The 22,330-nt window shown below is 41.5% G+C and overlaps 2 protein-coding genes across 3 annotated transcripts in view; one reads left to right on the plus strand and one right to left on the minus strand.

Moving 5' to 3' along the window:
- LOC109890337 (transmembrane protein 131) overlaps positions 1–10,730 on the minus strand; it is a 30,608-nt gene extending 19,878 nt beyond the window's left edge. The window contains exons 1-4 of one of the 2 annotated variants that reach the window (XM_031792950.1): positions 10,468–10,730; positions 9,191–9,252; positions 7,935–7,975; positions 608–676 (exon numbers count right to left, since the gene is read on the minus strand). In XM_031792950.1, coding sequence (XP_031648810.1) covers positions 608–676; positions 7,935–7,975; positions 9,191–9,252; positions 10,468–10,591 — 296 coding nt within the window. In that variant the 5' untranslated portion in view covers positions 10,592–10,730. The remainder of the gene's footprint in view (positions 1–607; positions 677–7,934; positions 7,976–9,190; positions 9,253–10,467) is intronic. The other variant, XM_031792951.1, reaches the window with a different exon arrangement.
- A 4,700-nt stretch (positions 10,731–15,430) lies between these two features.
- On the plus strand, positions 15,431–21,635 carry LOC109882796 (cyclic nucleotide-gated channel cone photoreceptor subunit alpha-like). The gene is made up of 9 exons (XM_020474880.2): positions 15,431–15,681; positions 17,152–17,290; positions 17,549–17,599; positions 17,988–18,155; positions 18,377–18,433; positions 19,494–19,580; positions 19,688–19,789; positions 19,887–19,993; positions 20,096–21,635. Exons 2-9 carry the CDS (start codon positions 17,196–17,198, stop codon positions 21,451–21,453), a joined length of 2,025 nt encoding a protein of 674 aa, XP_020330469.2. The 5' UTR covers positions 15,431–15,681; positions 17,152–17,195; the 3' UTR covers positions 21,454–21,635.
- The last annotated feature ends 695 nt before the right edge of the window (positions 21,636–22,330 follow it).

Genomic DNA, 22,330 nt, shown 5'->3' on the forward strand with positions numbered 1-22,330 from the left:
TCAACATTGTTGCATATGCTGGGTTGACCATGCAGACTGAACAAAAGTGTCGTGGTCAAGCAACAACAAACGCGCTCCTTGAGTGACAGGGGGTGGGACTAGGTCTGTGTGGAAAGCAGCATGGAGAGAGAGAGGAGAGGGATGACTCAAGTAGAGGAGTAAACTATAAAAATGGACGTTACACACACACACAGCGTATCACATTTAACAAACCAAACATTCAAATAGTTATAGAAGGTAACGTAAGAACCCAAACCGGTCCGTGCAAATATACCGGTATATAGTAAAATACAGTCTACCGCCCAGCCCTATGTTAAACACGTGTGAATTGGAAATGTGTTTTTGTTACATATCCCAACTCTCCCCGAGACACCCTCGGAGAGTGGGGTGAGACACCCTCGGAGAGTGAGGTCACAGCCAGGGTCTGCCATTATCAACGGCGACCCAGGAGCAATTTTAGAGTTAAGTGCCTTGCTCAAGGGCACAGACAGATGGTTCACCTTGTTGGCTTGGGTATTCGACCTAGCTACCTTCACGGTTACTGGCCCAACGCTCTAAGCGCTAGGCTACTTGCAGGTGTATCTGTAGGTAGAGGAAGTTAACTCACTGTTCATGGAAGTCCAGCATTGGCGGCTCAAAGCGTATGGGCCTGCTGTTCCCTCTCTGTAAGGGTGAGCTGTGGGAGAAAAAAAGAGGAACCATAGTGAGGAAGAGAAGGGAAACAAGTACAGCTTTTCATCCATGCTGCAGTCCTACTTCCTATTGCCTAACATGTAAAAAAAAAAATGTTTTTAAGTGTTTGTGTGTGTAAAGCAAATCAGGTTAACATGTAAAAGCTCAGGGCAACCGCCAAAACAAGACAGGAAACCTGCCAAACCTGCTTTGCAAAAACAAGTGATCTACTGCAAGGTTGTTTCCCCTATATCATTTTGACTGACTACGACTACATATTGTAATTTCCCCCAAAAATAGTTTTTGCAAAGGTAATTGAAGTCAGAGATATGCATTAAACAGATGTCATTGCATGTGTATTCAGCTCAGACAAACAAGATCTTTCCATGAGAAACAAGGCACCCAAAAGGGAAACCGCTCCCTGCACACGCCACAGACAGTATGACTTCACTGAACAACAAGTACAAGCCGACAGCACACAGGCAAGTCATAAAAAGGTGTCGCTGTGGATCCATGACCAATGTTATGCAACGTCAGGAACTCATTTGCTTCTTAAGTTGGAGTGCAACAACGAATATATGTTTTATTATTCCAAGGCCTACACTTGGAATACAAATTAATTATATGAAGTCATAGTTGTACATTAGAACTTAGTTGTGCTACTACTGTGGTCTTGTGTGTTCTAAGAGAGAGAGGTGGAAAAGAACTGCACATGCTCTTAATGTCGCTATGGGAGATTGACCTTCAGCTGGGTAAATCACACACACCCCTCTGTCTATGTGTGTGTTTACAGAGGAGCTCTACAACCAACCAGACCTCTCTCAGAATGACTCCTCCACTCCTGCATTTTGCAGCGTTTATAACTGTGTTTGAACACACATTTGCATGTGGTGAAAAATGCAGACGATGTTCAGCTTATATTAATTGTAGATCATATTATTTATAATGTAAACAGAGGTAGATTCCCTGTAATTTCCCCCCTATAGCTTCAGAGTACAAACAAAGCCACATCATGCGTTGTTTAATGGTCATAATGGGCCACTGACTGACTGAAAAGGGCCACTGACTGACTGAAAAAGGCCACCGTGTAACAGCCAATCAAACACTCTAAATTCTTGAGGTTTCAAAATGCAAATACATTGCTTATTCTGCATGGCGTGCATTGGCCAACTTCTGATGTAGACTGAATGTTTTTTTAAGCAATGTCAGCAGCTAGATAGATGGGAGGCTTGGCGGTGTTAGTTCGCCGTGGGTGGAGGAGAGGTGCGAAGTTTAGACTATAAAAAAAGGAACAGATGCATCGTCAGTCAGCATCGTGACTAAAAAGCCACAAGCCATTTCCTGTTCCAACTAAGCAACGCAAAAGTCTCTTCTGCATATTATAGAGATTGTCTAGAGAACTTTAAACCTGCTGAATGCTGGCCAGGGGATAAAGTGAATCTGATAATGAATCTTCTGTATATTGTAGAGAAATGTAAAAGAAACCTAATGATACTGGCTGCTAGCCAGAAGAGGTGGAACCATGATAAATAGACACCTATTGCATTATATATATATAATAACTGGTGTGACACCTAAGAAATGGAAAGACAAAAATTAAACGGAGAAAGGCTAATATAAAATTAAGCAGAAAACAAATTAACCACGTTACTAAATATAATCTTGGCCTCAACACAATGCTGACTAGACAATGAATAACTACTATTTACAAGCTGAACACAACTCGTCATTTGGAGAGAAAATACATAAGCCGCAGTGTTATTGCATGCTTTTGTGGTCAATCAGTCCTTGGTGTTGTGGACAGAAACCTCAAGTCAAAGTGAAAGGAAAATTGCCAGGCTTGCATATTTAACTTGTTAAATAAAAGTTAACCATGAGAGCTCTTTCAACTTAATCGAAACTGATCTGAATAGCCAAAGCAGAACTTTGCTAAATTGCTAAATCTGTAGTGCTGGAAAAGTTGTGTCTTGATAAACCATTTGTGAGATCATCTTCAGAGATTAATGACGAAGAGCAAACACAGCATCTCAGCTGTTAGAAACAGTAGACCAGACACTCCGTTGTAATACGGCTGCAGGTGTAATAGACAACTGCAGCCGTACCAGAAAATAACCACAACACAAGGCTCTTAGCACCACCTACATCCTCATACACACATGCTGCCCTGGAGTCTGGACATTGACCTTCATTATCAAGTCAGACTTTAAAAAGGCACATGCACACAATAACTAACAGCGTACATTTCCGCTACAAACTCCATTCACCACCTTGCTTTCCATTTGTATTGATCTCTCAATTGAATTCCTTGCTCTTCAAGCAGAGAGACCATTTAGTGCCATTCCATTTCATTTTATAATTAAATGAATTTCTACACCTTTGGGACATCACTTCCTTCAACTGGGTTATACCAACTTCCTCCAATCTAAGCACTGGTTTAACCCAACACTTCTAGATAAAGAGAGCTATAAACGTAATTGCCCTTACGGATGTTTACACAAACAATGGAGAGGAATCAAGTCAACTAAGAGGACAAAGGTGAAAAGAGAGGGAGGCGTGAGGGGACTCCATTGGCATCGATATGAGCTGTTGCTATTAGGGTCTATCAGAATGAATACATAAAAATAAAATGTTGGTCCCATGTTTCATGAGCTGAAATAAAAGATCCTAGAAATATTCCATACGCACAAAAAGCTTCTTTCTTTCAAATTGTGTGCATATATTAGTTTACATCCCTGTTAGTGAGCATTTCTCCTTTGCCAAAATATTCCATCCACCTGACTATATCAAGAAGCTCATTAAAGAGAATGATCATTACACAGGTGCACCTTGTGCTGGGAACAATAAAAAGACCACTCTAAAACGTGTAGTGTGTCACACAACACCCCAGACGTCTCAAGTTGAGGGAGCATGCAATTGGCATGCTGACTGCAGGAATGTCCACCAGAGCTGTTGCCAGAGAATTTAATGTTAATTTCTCTACCATAAGTGGCCTCCAACATCGTTTTGAAGAATTTGGCAGTACGTCCAACAAGCCTCACACCCACATTCCCAGTCTGGTAAAATCCATATATTTGGTCCAAATAAATTTATTTCAATTGACCGATTTCCTTAAATGAACTGTAAGTTAGTAAAATATGAATGTTGTGTATTGTTCCATTGTCATATAATTGGTACATCAACTATCAACATAGGATTAAAATTAGTTATCCAGATTGCATTTTGGCAACATGTGTGTGTATATATACACACACACACACACACACACACACACACACACACACATACATGCATACATTGGGGCAAAAAAGTATTTAGTCAGCCACCAATTGTGCAAGTTCTCCCACTTAAAAAGACGAGGCCTGTAATTTTCATTATAGGTACACTTCAAAAATGAGGCTGAAAAAAAATCCAGAAAATCACATTGTAGGACTTTTAATGAATTTATTTGCAAATATGGTTGAAAATAAGTATTTGGTCAATAACAAAAGCAATGGACATTAGACCGAAATGTGAGACGCAAAGTAGGTGAACGGATGATCTCCGCTAGAGGTCAACCGATTAATCGGAATGGACGATTAATTAGGGCCGATTTCAAGTTTTCGTAACAAATCGGAAAACTGTATTTTTGTACTCCGATTTGGCAGATAATTTTTTATTTTATTTTACTTTTTAAACATTTTAAAACACCTTTATTTAACCTTTATTTCATCTTTATTTAACTAGGCCAGGTCACAATTGTAAATGAGAACTTGTTCTCAACTTGCCTACCTGGTTAAATAAATAAAGGTGAAATAGGCAAGTCAGTTAAGAACACATTCTTATTTTCAATGACGGCCTAGGGACGGTGGGTTAACTGCCTCGTTCAGGGGCAGAACAACAGATTTTTACCTTGTCAGCTCGGGGGATTCAATCTTGCAACCTTACAGTTAACTAGTCCAATGCTCTGACCACCTGATTACATTGCACTCCACGAGGAGACTGCATGTTACGCGAATGCAGTAAGCCACGGTAAGTTGCTAGCTAGCATTAAACTTATCTTATAAAAAAACAATCAATCATAATCATTAGTTAACTACACATGGTTAATAATATTACTAGTTTTTCTAGCGTGTCCTGCGTTGCATATAATTGATCATGTGCGTATCGTTGCTCCAATGTGTACCTAACCATAAACATCAATGCCTAAGTATATATTTTTAAACCTGCATATTTAGCTAAAAGAAATTCAGGTTAGCAGGCAATATTAACCAGGTGAAATTGTGTCACTTCTCTTGCGTTCATTGCACACAGAGTCAGTGTATATGCAACAGTTTGGGCCACCTAATTTGCCAGAATTTTACGTAATTATGACATAACATTGAAGGTTGTGCAATATAACAGGAATATTTAGACTTATGGATGTCACCCGTTAGATAAAATATGGAACGGTTCCGTATTTCACAGAAAGAATAAACGTCTTATTTTCGAGATGATAGTTTCCAGATTCGACCATATTAATGACCTAAGGCTCGTATTTCTGTGTGTTATTATGTTATAACTAAGTCTATGATTTGATAGAGCAGTCTGACTGAGCGATGGTAGGCAGCAGCAGGCTCATAAGCATTCATTCAAACAGCACATTTGTGCTTTTTGCCAGCAGCTCTGCTGTTTATGACTTCAAGCCTATCAACTCCCGAGATTAGGCTGGTGTAACCGATGTGAAATGGCTAGCTAATTAGCAGGATGGGCGCTAATAGCGTTTCAAACGTCACTCGCTCTGAGACTTGGAGTGGATGTTCCCCTTGCTCTGCAAGGGCCCCGGCTTTTGTGGAGACATTTGGTAACGCTGGTTCGAGGGTGGCTGTTGTCGATGTGTTCCTGGTTCGAGCCCAGGTAGGAGCGAGGAGAGGGACGGAAGCTATACTGTTACACTGGCAATACTAAAGTGCCTATAAGAACATCCAATAGTCAAAGGTTAATGAAATACAAATGGTATAGAGAGAAATAGTCCTATAACAACTACAACCTAAAACTTCTTACCTGGGAATATTGAAGACTCATGATAAAAGGAACCACCAGCTTTCATATGTTCTCATGTTCTGAGCAAGGAACTTAAACGTTAGGTTTCTTACATGGCACATATTGCACTCTTACTTTCTTCTCCGACACTTTGTTTTTGCAATATTTCAACCAAATTGAAAATGTTTATTTATTTGAGGCTAAATTGTTTGTTATTGATGTATTATATTAAGTTAAAATAAGTGTTAATTCAGTATTGTTGTAATTGTCATTATTACAAAAAATAAACGGCCAATTAATCGGTATCTGCTTTTTTGGTCCTCCAATAATCAGTATCGGCGTTGAAAAATCATAATCGGTCGACCTCTAATCTCCGCATATGTGGTTCCCACCTTGAAGCATGGAGGTGGTGGTGTGATGGTGCTTTGTTCGTGACACTGATTTATTTCAAATTCAAGGCACACTTAACCAGCATGTCTACCACAGCATTCTGCAGCGATACAACATCCCATCTGGTTTGCGCTTAGTGGGACTATCATTTGTTTTTCAACAGGACAATGACCTAAAACACACCTCCAGGCTGTATAAGGGCTATTTGACCATGGAGAGCGATGGTGCTGCATCAAATGACCTGGCCTCCACAATCACCCGATCTCAACCCAAATGAGTACTGCAGAGTGAAAGAAAAGCAGCCAACAAGTGCTCAGCATATGTGGGAACACCTTCAAGACTGTTGAAAAAACATTCCAGGTGAAGCTGGTTGAGAGAATGCCAAGAGTGTGCAAAGCTGTCATCAAGGCAAGGGGTGGCTACTTTGAAGAATCTCAAATATATTTAGATTATTTTCACACTTTTTTTGGTTACTACATGATTTCACATGTTATTTCATAGTTTTTACATTCTCTATTATTCTACAAAATAGTAAATACTGAGAGGAGATCCCTCTGTGAAACTAAAACTCACATGATCCCATCCACTATTAATAGTCTGTTAGTTTCAGAGCAGATGAGAGTGAAAAGGGTGGAGTGAGACACTCAGACCAAATAGATTAATTTGAAGGAGCCACTAAAGCCCTGGAGAGAAGCACTCAAATATCGTAACCAAGGCCTGTGCTTTAGCTATTTTTACACAAATAGATTTTTACACCAAAACAGACCTAGGGCACACACAACGTAATGGGAAAGAAACCCTGCTGATGTTGACAATCGCCTCGATGACGTGCTGCACTGTGGCCTTTCACCCCATCCATGTTTTCTGATGTGGTTCTCATGATGATCTGACCGACTTATTATGTCACGCCACATGTACTTCTGCCTGATGGGCGTGTGCCGCCTGATGGGCGTGTGCCGCCGGTGTGGAGTGCACTGTGCAGATTGAGTTACTTTGTGACCCTAGCACAGAAACACACAGATTGCCAAACAATCCCTGGAAAGCCTGTTTAGTTCACCTGTGTGTGTGTTTACTTAAGGAAAGAGACAGGCCTCTGATCTGGAGGAACCTCATTGGCTGAGGGTGACGGTTAACCTGGCCTGAGGAATGTAAGGCAGGAACACACACTGATTATTCAAGAGGATTAACATGTTTCAGACCGGTTCTTCTAAATGCCACCAAGGTTAAGTGTAGCGAACTGCCACCTAGTTTGGCTGAAAGCTTCACAACCGAGGTCTAAAAGGGGTAACGTATTCACAGGGTGAGACTTTATGGAATCCACTTCTCTGTTAACGATGATGTCTGTCCACATGCTATGTAAACCCAGTGCCCCTCCCGATGTGATCCTAACACTGCCTTGATGCAGGGGGGCTCTGATTGAGCCTCCTGAAAACTCTTAAACATCCCTCCACTGTCTCCATAGTGACTAGGACACACACAGACCCACACCCTCCCGTTGTCTACCTCCAGTGAAACCCAGCAGCCAGTCGACCAGCTCCACCTCCCAGCAGCCAGCTAACCAGCCCCACCTCCAAGAGCATGACTATGTTGATGGAAATGAGAACAAGGTGTGGCAAACGGAGGATCAGTCTCCTACGAAGCAAAGCTGCTACATATGGAATTGGCTAGCAGCCATAGATGAGCTGAGTAGAGATGTGATTCTAATGCCAGGGTTTACCCTCCTATTTAGAGTCTATCTATCTAGGTGCGACTGGTGTTACATAAGGACGTTTAATGAATTAATTGTTTACAGTCATTGTGGCCTGCAACAACAGATACAGTTCTCTCAGAGAGTCATAGGTGCATTCAAAGATAATAAAACATATGCATCATACCTTTTTTGATGATATGAACCCAGGTGAAGGTCAGGCTCTATCTGTAAAACAAAGAAAAATCCATGTGAAGTAACCATCAGATGAGCAGCAGGCAATCTTCATAGCTCTAGTCTGACATGACATGGCTCAAAACGTAGGAACAAAAAGAAAGTTATCCCACCCCTAATGATATCATCAGAACAAACAAACCAGGTCTAGATGCAGAAAGTCATAGGCAAATAAGTAAGACGTGCTGGTGCATGCAAATGTGAGCAGTTCTGACATGATGATGTAGTTTTATTTTATAACAGCAGTCAAACGGATGTGTTTCCACCACAAAGGTGGAACACCCATCAATTGAACCCAACACTGGTGCCCAATTTGCATTGGATTCAGAATGTGCTGTATTAACTCTATATTCACCTCACTGCTAATTGAAAAATCATATTTTGCACTACAGTGATTCAAGCATCAAAACCAGCAAAAGCTTAACGTCTGACTATGGACCTCCTTCAATCAAACCGGCCTTGGCCATATTTATGCAGCATCTCTATTTACACAACTACTGCCCTTGTTCATCAAGGACTATTTAACCTGTGAAGTGGTGGCAGTCTACCTGTTGTTTCTTACCGTTCCCTCAACTTTTCTGCAATTCTAGGCCTATTTGATCATAGATAAAGAGGGGATGTTTATATACTATGCAAACACTCCACAGGGGGTTTAAATGAGTTGAGCCCTCAACTGCTCTGTTAAGGCCAATCAGCACAGACAGGCGAGGTGCACAGGTGAACAGTGGTGGAGAGAGGAGGGGTGACTGACTTTCAGAGCAGTGACATGTGGGATGGACAGTGTGCTGACCCCGCCGGGTCGACCAGAGCTAGCTGCCTCTATAACAGTGACATGTTTGTAAACTATGATATCTGGGTAGTATCACTGTCAAAAATGTCCTTTTGGACATCTCACAGAAGTCCTGTCGTTTGTCTCGTCTAAAACAGTGAACAGCACACGACCAAGAAACCTGATAAAGGCTAAACACAGACTACTTTGGTAAAAATACATATAGCAGAGAAAGTGAAAGTTACAGCTTTGAGAAGATACTGATCTCATGTTAATTTTTACAGCAATTATACTTGATTTCACAGGCTGCTATTCACCTCGTGCTTACTGAGTAACTACATAGTAGCGTGATAGTGTGTTCAGCTGTGCATGTTGTATAGGGAGGGTCATGTGCCTTTCTGTGGTCGCTAGGAGGGGAGTGTAAGGAAACAATGTCTTACCTGCAAGAGGCCTCCCTCACCAAAGTGAAGTACCTCTAAGATTGTGTCTGATTGGATGAATGCTGTGGAGACACAATTTGTCAACAGTTATTAAAAGACCCCTCCATAATTACATTCTGCAGGAAGTGGCAGAGTTGACTTGACAACCATAAACAGAGCAGAAAACAGATGAAAATATCCATGTCTCTGCTATTGGTAGGGTGTGCTAAGTGTGCATATAGGTCCCCATTTTCAGTGCATTCCTTAAACATGTCATGATTATGTTCAGCAATGCAGGAAACAGCCATACTTTAGACAGGAAGCATTTCAACTGTGGCATTTAAACTCAACCCACCACTGCTTCATACATTGAAACTGCTGGTGGAAACAGTTCTCCTTTTCACCCTAGCTATAGGCTACATTTTTATTTGTCAAAGTTATAGTTAATTGGATATGGGAAGGTGTACTAGCAAACGAATGCTTCCCTAAACAACTGTAGCCACCTAGCTAGCTACTGTGTTGTTGAATCCCAGTGAGGAATGGACTTAATTTTGACTGTATGAAGCATAACGTTGAGGATAGCTAACGGTAGCTTGTTAGCAAAGCAAACCACTAAGAAAAAACGCAAACCTGGTAAATGAGCACACCTATGATGAGTATGCATTTCGTTGCACTGTACTCCAGTCCATGATGTATATAATGTGTAGCTTATATGTAAATGACAAATAAATGAACTTGAACTTGTCTGTCTTGACAAACTAAAAATACCACTTATTTCCTGGTTTAAAAGAACAGCTAAACCAGTGTGACAAGCACTAACGTTAGCTAGTGAAGGTTGATTACAAGTTACTCAGGACTAGTGATAGATATCCAAAATGATTACGTTAGCTAGCTAAGTTCAGGATATTTAGTGAAACATGACTGGAACTGGCAAAACAATTTAGCTAGCTACGTTAGCGAACGGTACAGCTTGAAAGCTCAAGGGCCACTTTAGCTAGCTTGGCTAACGACGTTACCGACACGTTAAAGAAGCGACTGGACTGGTTAGGAATGTGTGAATATATTAGCTAGCTAGTTTGGTCATAATGCAACCAAGTATTACATTTAGCGATTGAGCCATGTCCTTTACTAAGCCAGTCCAAATACAAGCCGACACCCCCTCAATCACTGGACACCTTGGCTCTAGTCTTGAACACAGGCTAACGTTAGGTCGTTAACGGTAGCTAAGCTTGCTAGCTAGCAATAGTACACTTGCTGGCTAAATGTAGCGGAAAAAAATGACAACTAAAAATACAAACCTTGTTTATTTGCCTGAGCTATATGAAAAAGTGCAAAAAATAAAACCCGAAGATATCCGAAACAAGACGTTTTTCCCCTCACTGGCAAGTGGAGGAAACTCGGTGTTCTTTCTGCTTGCGCCATTCTTCTGCTCTGACTGCATCACTATGACCGTGTGCTCCTAGCTATAAACATTGAGCGCAAGAACTGGCAAGCAGTGACACGAGGAAACTTTGTGGACACTGTGAACAGTGCAGTTGGCACTTGGCAACAGCACAAAGAGCAAGTACTTTGGTCTTTGCCCCTCGACCTTATCACACGTTTTAGTGTTTTTACATCCTTTATTTCTATTTTCTATTTCAAATGCAACAGTCATAAAAGTTATGTTCCATGTTCATACATATTTTTTTATCAGCAGTTCCAGCCTTCATAGATTTCTCTCTTTTGTTATTATAGCAGTTAAATATTTAACGTTTAGTTAAGACTAGACAGGCGCTATGTATAACGTGTCTTTATTCTCTTAACAGCCACCATCTCCATCAGTTCACATGACAGACAGGAATTGATAGACACAGGTCAGGCATTACTAATCAATTATGAATATCTGATTATCATCCTTATGCTTTGCTTTTCATTCAATTGTTGGGTGAAGATCAAGTGGAATAATACATTTAAACTCCAGAGGGCAGCAATGCTACATCATTTCCCAATCAAATTTCAATATGCCAAAATAAAATTAGCGAGAATGGGGGAAAACACACTCACAATATATTTGTATGACCCAAATGACACCATAACCCAATGACACCATCAAATCCGAGTTATAATGTATGATAGACTTTAATACACTAAAGTAAATGTACCTCATATCATTTGTGACTCCTTCCCTGAGTTTATTTGAAGGGAGCAACAATCAGCACGCAGACATTCAATTTGTTTTGCTGATATATGGCCAATTGTTTTCCGTGCAAGGTCCATATGCCCTAGTGCTGGGTCCTAGGGGAGATAATACAGGCCCCCCAGGACACAAAGGTGTTCCTCTAGCTTGACAACTGCACAGTTAGTAGGGCAGATCAGGGACCCAGTGGTGTGAATGGAGTGAAGCGAAAGATGGTTAAGCAATTAGAAATGCACATGGGTTTAGCAATTATTGTTGCGTTTACCCACAACACAATAGAATAAACAACTGCCTGGAGTCCAGTGGAAGTTGCTGAAGGGAGGACGGCTCATGACAATGGTTGGAATTGAGTGACTGGTTTGATACCATTCCATTCCAGCCATTATGCTCCATTCCAGCTATTATTATGAGCCTTCGTCCTCTCAGCAGCCTCCACTGCTGGAGACATACAGGATGGTGATGGGTTAGGCTTTACAGCACAGGGCAAGTAGATAACAGATTATGTAGATAACAGATTATGAATTTGATTGATCCTCAGTGGAAAAAAGCTCAAATGTTTTGTTCATCATAATAATTTATATTATGCCACAAATGTTAAACTTTATGACCAGCCATCTGTATGAAATGTTAAAATAAATTAATAGGTTAGCCAACAATGAAGCATAATATCTAACAAATGGTTGTTGTTTTACAGACACCCAGTACTGTAGCTCTCCAGGAGGACGGTTGGCCACCCCTGACCTACCTGTGGGTCTTTCCATTTTACTAAACCTGCAAAAGTGAATTGAGCCTATGAAATAATATGAAGAAACCCAAAGGAAGAGCCTTTTTCACTCATGCCCTCTTCACTCATCCCAATTTACATCCTCTCATGTTAACAGTCCTGTCTCGATCTGGCTGAGGATATGCACTAGATTTTATGTAGGCATTTTAATGTAAGATGAGTGTCCTGAAAGGTGTCTGGAAATCAAATGTATTATTATTATTATATCTGGGGTATTATACAGAGACTTTACTATGAATGTCTTAGTTCCCTGATGTGTGTCCTTTGTGAGTCTTTGAATGTGTGGTTTGGTTAACACATATGGGGTCTTAAGTGCGTAGCCCATGTATAGGGATGTTTATTAGGTACACCACCCCATTCACGAAAATGGTTGGCTTCTACAGACAGTGAGTCAAGTGGCTGTGGCTTGCTATAAAAAGGAGGCAGACAGGCATCGAGGCATTCAGTTACTGTTCGATTGAACGTTAGAATGGGCCAAACTAGTGACCTAAGCAACTTTGAGCGTGGTATGATCATCAGTCCCAGGCGCACCAGTTCCAGTATGTCAGAAATGGCTGGCCTCCTGGGCTTTTAAAACACGACAATGTCTAGGATTTACCGAGAAGGGTGCGAGAAACAAAAAACATCCAGTCAGTGGCAGTCCTGTGGGGGAAAATAACTCGTTGATGAAAGATCAAAGGAGGATGGCAAGAATCGTGCAAGCTAACAGGCGGGCCACAAACAGGCAAATAAAGGCGCAGTACAGGCATCTCGGAACGCACAACTCCTCTGTTCTTGTCACACACCTGGTTCCACTCCTATCAGCTAAAAACAAGAAGAAGCAGACCCAGTGGGCACGCTATCAACAACACTGGACAATTGAGGAGTGGAAAAGCATTGCCTGGTCCGACAAATCCCAGTTCCTGTTGCGTCATGCTGATTGCAGAATCAGGATTTGGCGAAAAGCAGCAAGAGTTCATCACCCATCCTGCCTGGTGTCAACGTTACAGGCTGGTGCCAGTGGTGTAATGGTTTGGGGTACGTCTTCCTGGCACACGTTAGGTCCCATTGAGCAACATTTCCATGCCCCAAAGAATTCAGGCATTTCTGGAGGCAGAGGGGTCCAACCCGGTACTAATAAACTGAAATATACGGAAACACTAGGAAATACTCCAGGTCATACTAGGAAATACTCCAGGTCATACTAGGAAATGCTCCAGGTCATACTAGGAAATGCTCCAGGTCATACTAGGAAATGCTCCAGGTCATACTAGGAAATGCTCCAGGTCATACTAGGAAATGCTCCAGGACAGCAGTGAATTGAATTGGCCTGTTTATTCCAGCACAAAGAGATTTTTAATTGATCCCTCAGCACATTGACAATGATGACTAGGATGGAGTGAATCATTGGTATCATGGTTACACACACAATCTCACAAGATCAGTGATTTCTCATGTGAGAGAAAAGGAAGTGTCTCCTCCATATTAGGATACATTTGGATATCTTGATCAACTGTATTGTGGGAGACCCTGAAAAACACCCTGAAGACTCTTCTTGTTAACTTCTTCCCAGCTGACTGCAGTTGTCATTGCCTCTCTTGTGAACGTCCAAATACCATCAAAAGATTAGAGGCAATCTCATTTGTAAGTACTAATCCCACAGTGCCAGTGACTGCAGTCTGGCCACACGGAGGCTTTTGGAGTACACAAGGTTCAAACGTAAAGGCAAATAAAACACAAACAAAAAGACTTCAATACAATTTCAGTCTATGGACTCTGAAGCTCCATCTATGCCTCTAATATTACATCAGTGTAGATTTAGTCTACTACTTGAAGAGGGTGCCTGGTACGAATGCATGTCCCCCAGTCGCACAATCACTTTTCTGGCCCTTTATCTAACGTTGTATGGCTAGTAAACACCTACATCTCACAACCAACAGGACAGGTCATGCAGTTTCTGGAATTGTTGTTGGACAGAATTAGCCTTTTATTAATGACTGTTAATTCAATGTTTATTTCTGAGCCCTTGATAAGTATTTATAGCTGTGGTAGTGGAGAAACACTGTCTGAACAACTAATTAATTGCTTTACTCTCACATGGTGAGAGTGCCTTCTGCGGTTCCTTAAGTCCGTCATGACAAGAACTGACTTAACACTTGGACCAGGGAAACACATTAGTGGATCTAGGGACATGCTGGAGTCTTAAATCTAAGATTAGAGCTTCTGTTCTATAGATGGAGGACGGAGGATTTCCCATGTGTCTTCTCCACTTTTCCCAGGTGGGTGGGGCCTCTGTGGCCATCCAGTAGAGTAGCCTAGTGGGTGAGACATTCTGAACATCGGTGACATCTCACAGCAGCTCATGGCCCAGGCTGTGCTGAAGGAAAGAAGGGCGCCAACCATGTCCTACCAAGCTAAGGGCAGAAAAGGGCACTTGGCTCTTCCTGTATTTGTAAACTGTAGGTAAACTACCTGCCTGATACGACACAACACCAATCACCCAGTCCTAAATCAACACCTACCCACTACTTACAAGACACTTGTGTAGATATGAATGAAGTGGATAGTTGTCTGGAATATTACAATATTTTCACCTTGCCCTCTGATAGGCTAGGTGGAATTTACGCCATATTTCGCCATACCACTTATCCAATCCGTAAGGGGACGTTTCTTGTTATCTGTTATTATGCAGTTGAGGAGCAACACATAGCACCTCTTTCAGTCCCAATGGAGGAGCAATGTTGCTAAGTGGGAGTCTAGGGATTCATTTTCAAGAAGGCAGGAAGAGGGGGTGAGTATGAGCTACGCTCTACATTTCTAATGGACTATGATCTTTTTAGCCTCTTTAAGCCCCAGTTCATCTCATCCTTCTGACTCCTGCTCTATTATTCACTGGAGCCAAAGAGTAAATCCGTCTTCCTTCTTTATATGATCTCATGACCATGTACTTATGGCAGGCTGGTCTGAACCTTGTTTAGTCGAACCTGGTGCAAGAGCTGACATCTGGTCCAAGGGTGACTGACATTAGGGCCCATTGCAAGGACTCTGTTGCACGACATTATTTATTTCAGGCAACATCTAATGATAAATGATAGGACTTCACCACCTGAACAAGTACTATCTCACCTAACTGTAGGCTAATGGCAAAAATTCCGAAACTAAATTAATACTGCCCTTATGTGGTAGTCGTTAAAAGTTGTAGAAACTTCACTTCGCAACAAGCGGTGGCGCTCACAGACCCCTCCCTTCTCTCTTTTCTGCCCCCCAAGCAGTTAATGACTGTTCATGAAGGTGACGGAAGTGCGTTACGGTTTAAAGAAGGCTGCTTGGGTAATAAAGGACACAGGGGGAGCTGTCCGTTGGCCTGGGTGCTGAAATATAATTCCAAGTCGTTGTGTCCAATAGTATAACATTTGAAAGTAATGTAAGGCCGTGTCTAAAGAGGAATTAATGATTGGAAAACGTTTGTGTAGCCTATGAAGCAAAGGAGGAAAACATGGGATTATATCACATCGAGAGTTCCTTTGACGAAGACATTTGGTTGAGGACTATCCTTCCCTAAACTATATTCAGGTACATTTAGACTAGAAATTTGCACAAATTGTGTGGTAGTCTAAAGAAAGAACCAATTTTCCGTTTTGTTGCAAATAATATAGAATTCATCAAATGTTATAGCTAGATAAAATGTTTTCGTATTGCCTACATTTAATCGGGACCAACAATAAAGGACAGATCCAAGCAGCTATGGCTACTTGGCAAGGCAATTTGTGAGGACGTTCTGATTAGATCACATTTAAGCAGACTACTGTGTTAAAAAATAGGATGAACTAAACAATTACATTAAATCACAATGAATTAACTCAAAGTTTGAAAAAGTAATTAAAACAATTACAACTAGGATGTAGGCCTTATTCTAACTTTTTGGACAGATTTGTATTATTATCACCAGCTGCTGAAATAGTTTATAATCAACCATAAAGACATGTTAACATAAATTATAGATACATTGGAAACATTGGAAACATCAAACATTCTGAAAGGGGAAAAGTCAATCAATTGGATTTCGTAATTCTTAACAGTAGAGATGTAGCCTACCCGAAAGTGTTGTAAAATGTGTGGATTAATTAATTAATCCTTGCATGCAGGTTGTAAAATGTTAGATTGAATGTGTGTTAATCCTTTACTTGACATTTTAAAAATAAACACGAATACATATCCCATTTCAATATTTTTTGTCTTTGATTTCAAATAAAACATGTTGCGCAGAATAATACAATCATGCCTTACTAATGTATCAGTATTCTTTCTCTAATGTCGTGTTTCATTTAGTTGTTCAATTTGAGGTTCAGACAGGGCCATTCAAAGACATCACACAAGGCATACTATGGGCAGGTCATGTCAATACACCAAATCATTTGCATGTAACGCTTTGGAAAAAGCAAAGCATTACTTCAGTGCGAGTCTATTATGCACTTGTTGTGTGGTTGTGGACCAACAAGAAAAATCGTATTTTTTTTAGATCACATTTTAGTTTTTTATTGTTGTTATTAAGCAAATATCTTGGTCAGTACACGTCCAACACACATTCATCGATACAATGTAGATTCATGAAATTCGTGAATCAGTCTATATGAAGTGAGATTGTTAAAACCATAGTTAAGTCTGTAAAAATCCCTTCTAAATCCACAGTGAGACATGTGGTTCACCATCCCTTAAAATCCCTATTCATACTTCTCCCCTCTAGGAGAGTCACAGAGTCATCCTAGACCTAGAGTTGTCCTATAATAGATAGTTGAATCATAGTCATACACTTTATACGTTTGTGATACATTACTATAAAATGTGGGTGTACACAACTACTGATATGAACATTGTTGCCTCAATTTCTAGGCTTCAACATTGAAATGTCTCTGTTATAGTTGTAGGTATATTTAATATTTAACAAACAGTTGTTCTGACTTGTGAGACTGTGAACAATGTAAATAATCAAACCCTATATGTATCCTACTCTAAAGTATCCTCACTATTCTGTTCTGTTCACAGCAGTCCACCAGCCTGATGCATTGGGGACCATAGAGTGAACCAAGATGCCTAAGATCAGCACGGAGCAGTCTTATCCCAGCCACGGCCGCTGTTCGGTAAACACCCCCGACAACCTGGAACAGATTGAGAGTGGCAGCAGGTAAGAAATGTACAGGATTTTACCAGCTTGGGTTTAGTTTAGGATTTGAAAGCTTTTACTTTGAAGAGCCAACAACACACAGACTCCATTTTTGAATGCCAGTAAGCGTTCTGTGTGATCATGATTTATTGCAGTGTAGTGACACTCCAAACACAGGAAACACAAACGTTGACACGTCCCAAGCTAGTACAATTTCAGTGTATATTTTTAGCCTGGTGGAGGCCTCACTCTCTTCCTGGTGTCCTCTCTACGCTGCAGCCATGAGGACCAACTGGACCCATCCTTCACGGGGACAGGAGGCATGTCCAGGTCAGTGCAGATGTCTTTTTTCCATATCATTATTTACATTTATGCTCATTTTGAGGACTACAATGAAAATAAGTCAATGGACTTTAATGTGTTTTTTATTCTTCATAATTTATAATGTGTGTATAGTTGTTTCTCATTGTTTTATAATGCATGTATAGTTGTTTCTCATTGTTTTATAATGTGTGTATAGTTGTTTCTCATTGTTTTATAATGTGTGTATAGTTGTTTCTCATTGTTTTATAATGCATGTATAGTTGTTTCTCATTGTTTTATAATGTGTGTATAGTTGTTTCTCATTGTTTTATAATGTGTGTATAGTTGTTTCTCATTGTTTTATAATGTGTTATACACACATCATTTGAACAACATTACAATGAATTTCTCTCAGGCTGTCTCGCTTCATGGTGTTGGTGAAGGGCTGGTCATCTCACAGTAGTCAGCCCTCAGATGCCCTTCCTTTAGACTCAACCATGAAGTCACACACAGAGTTCAGAGAGGCCTGGAGGGCAGAGAGCATGTCCAACACCAGACTCTCTGACCAAGTCCGCAGGAGGAAGTGAGTCCCTGTGTGTGTGTGTGTGTGTGTGTGTGTGTGTGTGTGTGTGTGTGTGTGTGTGTGTGTGTGTGTGTGTGTGTGTGTGTGTGTGTGTGTGTGTGTGTGTGTGTGTGTGTGTTTCGCTCAATTTCTCTTTCTCTCATGTTGCAATTATTATGACTTAGAAATGAAATAGCTGCTTAGATTTGAAGCTAACACGTGTATTTCTATATTTGTTCAAGCAATGGTCAATGGCCCCTTGCAGCATACAATATGAACAACTGCAACAACAAGGATGAGTAAGTGGACCAACTATAGCATTCAGATAGTATTCAGACCCCTTGACTTTTTCCACATTTTGTTATGTTAAAACTTTTTATTCTAAAATTAATGTCGTTTTTTTCCCCTCATCAATCTACACACAATACCCCATAATGACAAGGCAAAAACAGGTTTTTAGACATTGTTGCTGATAACAAAAATAACCCCAAAAAATGAATATAACATTTACAGAAGTATTCAGAAACGTTCATTTACAATGTAGGTAGTAACTAATCTAATCAAATCAAATGTTATTGGTCACACATATTTAGCAGATGTTATTGTGGGTGTAAATAAATAGCTGTATATGGTTTTGTTCCCTCTCTGTCAATCTCCAAAGTATTTTGTGATTCATAATTGTGATCAGACACATATTTGTTTTTATAAATGTCGTACTGGATGACAAAGAATGACCAATTACAAAGAAATATCAGGAGAAAGCCAAGAGACCTGTCACTACTCTTTTGACCCGACAGTAGCATGCTGCCCCCCTCTGGTCTTGATAAATCATTGCACATAGTTTCATGCAATGGAAAATCTCATTTAAACCAAATAACACCCTCCATGAACATTACAATCCAATATCACCAAACAAATCTGTAAGAGTGACGTTAGTACAGTTGATTAGCCTGATCCACCATCCAGACTGCTGAGCTTTTGTTTATTTTCACTTCGTATCAGTGGAGGCTGGTGGGAGGAGCTATAGGAGGACGGGCTCATTTTAATGTCTGGTAGGGAATAAATGGAACGGTATCAAACACTTCAAACATATGGAAACCACATGTTTAACTCCATTCCATTTATTCCATTCCAGCCATTACAATGAGCATGTCCACTCCTCCCACCAGCCTCCGCTGCTTCATATAGAGAAACAGAGAGTTAGCTTGCGAGATCAGGATGGTGAAACGAGGCTTGGTTGAGTACACCTGCTATAGATAATCCTCTTATTTTCCCCTTGTATAATAGTGTGCTGTGCTGTAGTTAGTACCTGCTTCATTGAGATTGATAAAACGCTATGTGGAAAAATAATGTGTTCAGCAAAAAAGACGAGAAGAAGGATGAGAAGAAGCCGGATCCCCCAAAGCCACCTGATAAGAAACCGGATGAGAAGAAACCGGATCCCCCGTAAGTATATTCAGATTCTATGGTTATATGGAAGTCTTATATGTATAAACAAAAAAAATTGATTATAAGTTTACAGGAAAAAGCCTTGTATTTTATGTTTATTTCAGTAAAGAAGTGTGGATCATTGACCCCGCCACTGATATGTACTACCAATGGCTGACAATAGTGGCTGTCCCAGCATTCTACAACTTAATGCTTCTGGTGCCAAGGTGTGTGCTGTTTTAGAATTCCAGTTTTAGGGTTTCCCAAGATATTGTTGAGTAATTGTGAATGATCAATACTCTTGTGTTTCTGCTTATCTCCCAGAGCTAGTTTCAATGACCTGCAGGCCAACTATGTAATGCTGTGGATGGTTCTCGACTACACTTCAGATGTCATCTATTACATTGACACGTTTGTGAGATCTAGGACAGGTAAAACCATTCTTGTTTAGGGTTGTTGAAATCATTTCTACATAACATAGCCTTGTTCAACAATTTAGTATTTGCGATAAAGCTTTGAAATGTCATCAACAGGTTTCCTGGAACAAGGATTGCTCGTGAAGGACCCAGTGAAACTAAAAGAACACTACCGAGCCCAGAAGCAATTTAAATATGACATCATATCGATGATACCTACCGATCTTGCCTTCATTCCATACGGTTACAACAATCCAGAGTTCAGATTCAACCGCCTCGGCAAGATGGCGCGCCTCTTTGAGTTCTTCGACCGAACGGAAACCAGGACAAACTACCCCAACATTTTCAGAATCGGCAACCTTGTGCTTTACATCCTGATCATCATCCACTGGAACGCTTGCGTCTTCTACGCCCTCTCCAAACTCCTGGGCTTCGGCTCAGACACCTGGGTGTACCCAAACATCACTGACCCCGAGATGGGCCAGCTGTCCAGGAAGTACGTCTACTGCCTCTACTGGTCCACCCTGACCCTGACCACCATTGGAGAGACCCCGCCCCCTGTCAGAGACATCGAGTACCTGTTTGTAGTCGCCGACTTCCTCACGGGCGTGCTGATTTTTGCCACCATTGTTGGTAACGTTGGCGCCATGATCTCCAACATGAACGCGGCACGCGCCGAGTTCCAGGCCAAGATCGACTCCATCAAGCAGTACATGGAGTTTCGTAAGGTCTCCAAGGTCCTGGAGGCCAGGGTGGTCAAGTGGTTTGACTACCTGTGGACGGAGAAGAAGACCTGCGACGAGAAGGAGGTTCTGAAGAACCTGCCGGACAAGCTGAAGGCTGAGATTGCCATCAACGTCCACATGGAGACGCTGAGGAAAGTGCGTATCTTCCAGGATTGCGAAGCCGGCCTGCTGATCGAGCTTGTGCTCAAGCTGCAGCCCCAGGTCTTCAGCCCCGGAGACTACATCTGTAAGAAGGGCGACATTGGACGAGAGATGTATATCATCAAAGAAGGGAAGCTGGCTGTGGTGGCGGACGATGGGGTAACACAGTGGTGTGTGCTGAGCGATGGGGCGTACTTCGGAGATCTCAGTATCCTGGGCATCAAGGGCAGCAAGGCTGGCAACAGAAGAACAGCCAACATCAGGAGCGTGGGTTACTCTGACCTCTTCGCCCTGTCTAAAGACGACCTGATGGATGCTCTCACTGAGTACCCTGACGCCAAGTACGCTCTGGAAGAGAAAGGCAAGGCCATCTTGATGAAAGACAACCTCATTGATGAGGAATTGGGAAACAAGGCCGACCCCAAAGAAATGGAGAACAAAGTCCTTACAATGGAGACCAACATGGAGGTCATGACGATCAAGTTCACCAGAATGATTGCAGAGTGGGCAACATACCAGGCCAAGGTCAAGCAGCGCATCAGCAACATGGAGGCCAGGGTCAAACCCCTCAGGCAGGGGGATGGATGAGGTGATGAAGGACAAATAATCACATGCAGAATATCTACTCCACATTTTTAACAGACACAGATATTAAATGTAAATCTATAACCCATACTCACAATTTAGATCTGGTTAGATCTAAATAGCTTTCCATCCAAGTGGATTATAACCATAAACTGTATTGTTGACTAGTCAAAAGCAGTGAAGGCTGGTGGGAGGAGCTATAGGAGGATGGGCTCATTGTAATGGTTGCAATGGAATAAATGGAACGCAGTCAAACATGTGGTTTCCATATGTTTGATACCATTAAATGTTTTGCATTCTAGCCATTACAATGAGCCAGTCCTCCTATAGCTCCTCCCACCAGCCTCCACTGGTCAAAAGTATACCTAGATTCAAACATAAACTCAGCCAAAAAAGAAAGTCCTCTCACTGTCAACTGCGTTTATTTAAGGCAAACTTAACATGTGTAAATATTTGTGAACATAACAAGATTCAACAACTGAGACATAAACTGAACAAGTTCCACAGACATGTGACTAACAGAAATGGAATAATGTGTTCCTGAACAAAGGGGGGGGGGGGGGGGGGGAGTCAGAATCAAAAGTAACAGTCAGTATCTGGTGTGGCCACCAGCTGCATTATGTACCGCAGTGCATCTTCTCCTCATGGACTGCACCAGGTTTGCCACTTGCTGTGAGATGTTACCCCACTCTTCCACCAAGGCACCTGCGGGTTCCCGGACATTTCTGGCGAGAATGGCCCTAGCCCACACCTTCCGATCCAACAGGTCCCAGATGTGCTCAATGGGATTGCAATCCGGGCTCTTCGCTGGCCATGACAGAACACTGACATTCCTGTCTTGCAGGAAATCATGCACAGAACGAGCAGTATGGCTGGTAGC

Source organism: Oncorhynchus kisutch, linkage group LG16, assembly GCF_002021735.2.
Source record: "Oncorhynchus kisutch isolate 150728-3 linkage group LG16, Okis_V2, whole genome shotgun sequence".
NCBI lineage: Eukaryota > Metazoa > Chordata > Actinopteri > Salmoniformes > Salmonidae > Oncorhynchus > Oncorhynchus kisutch.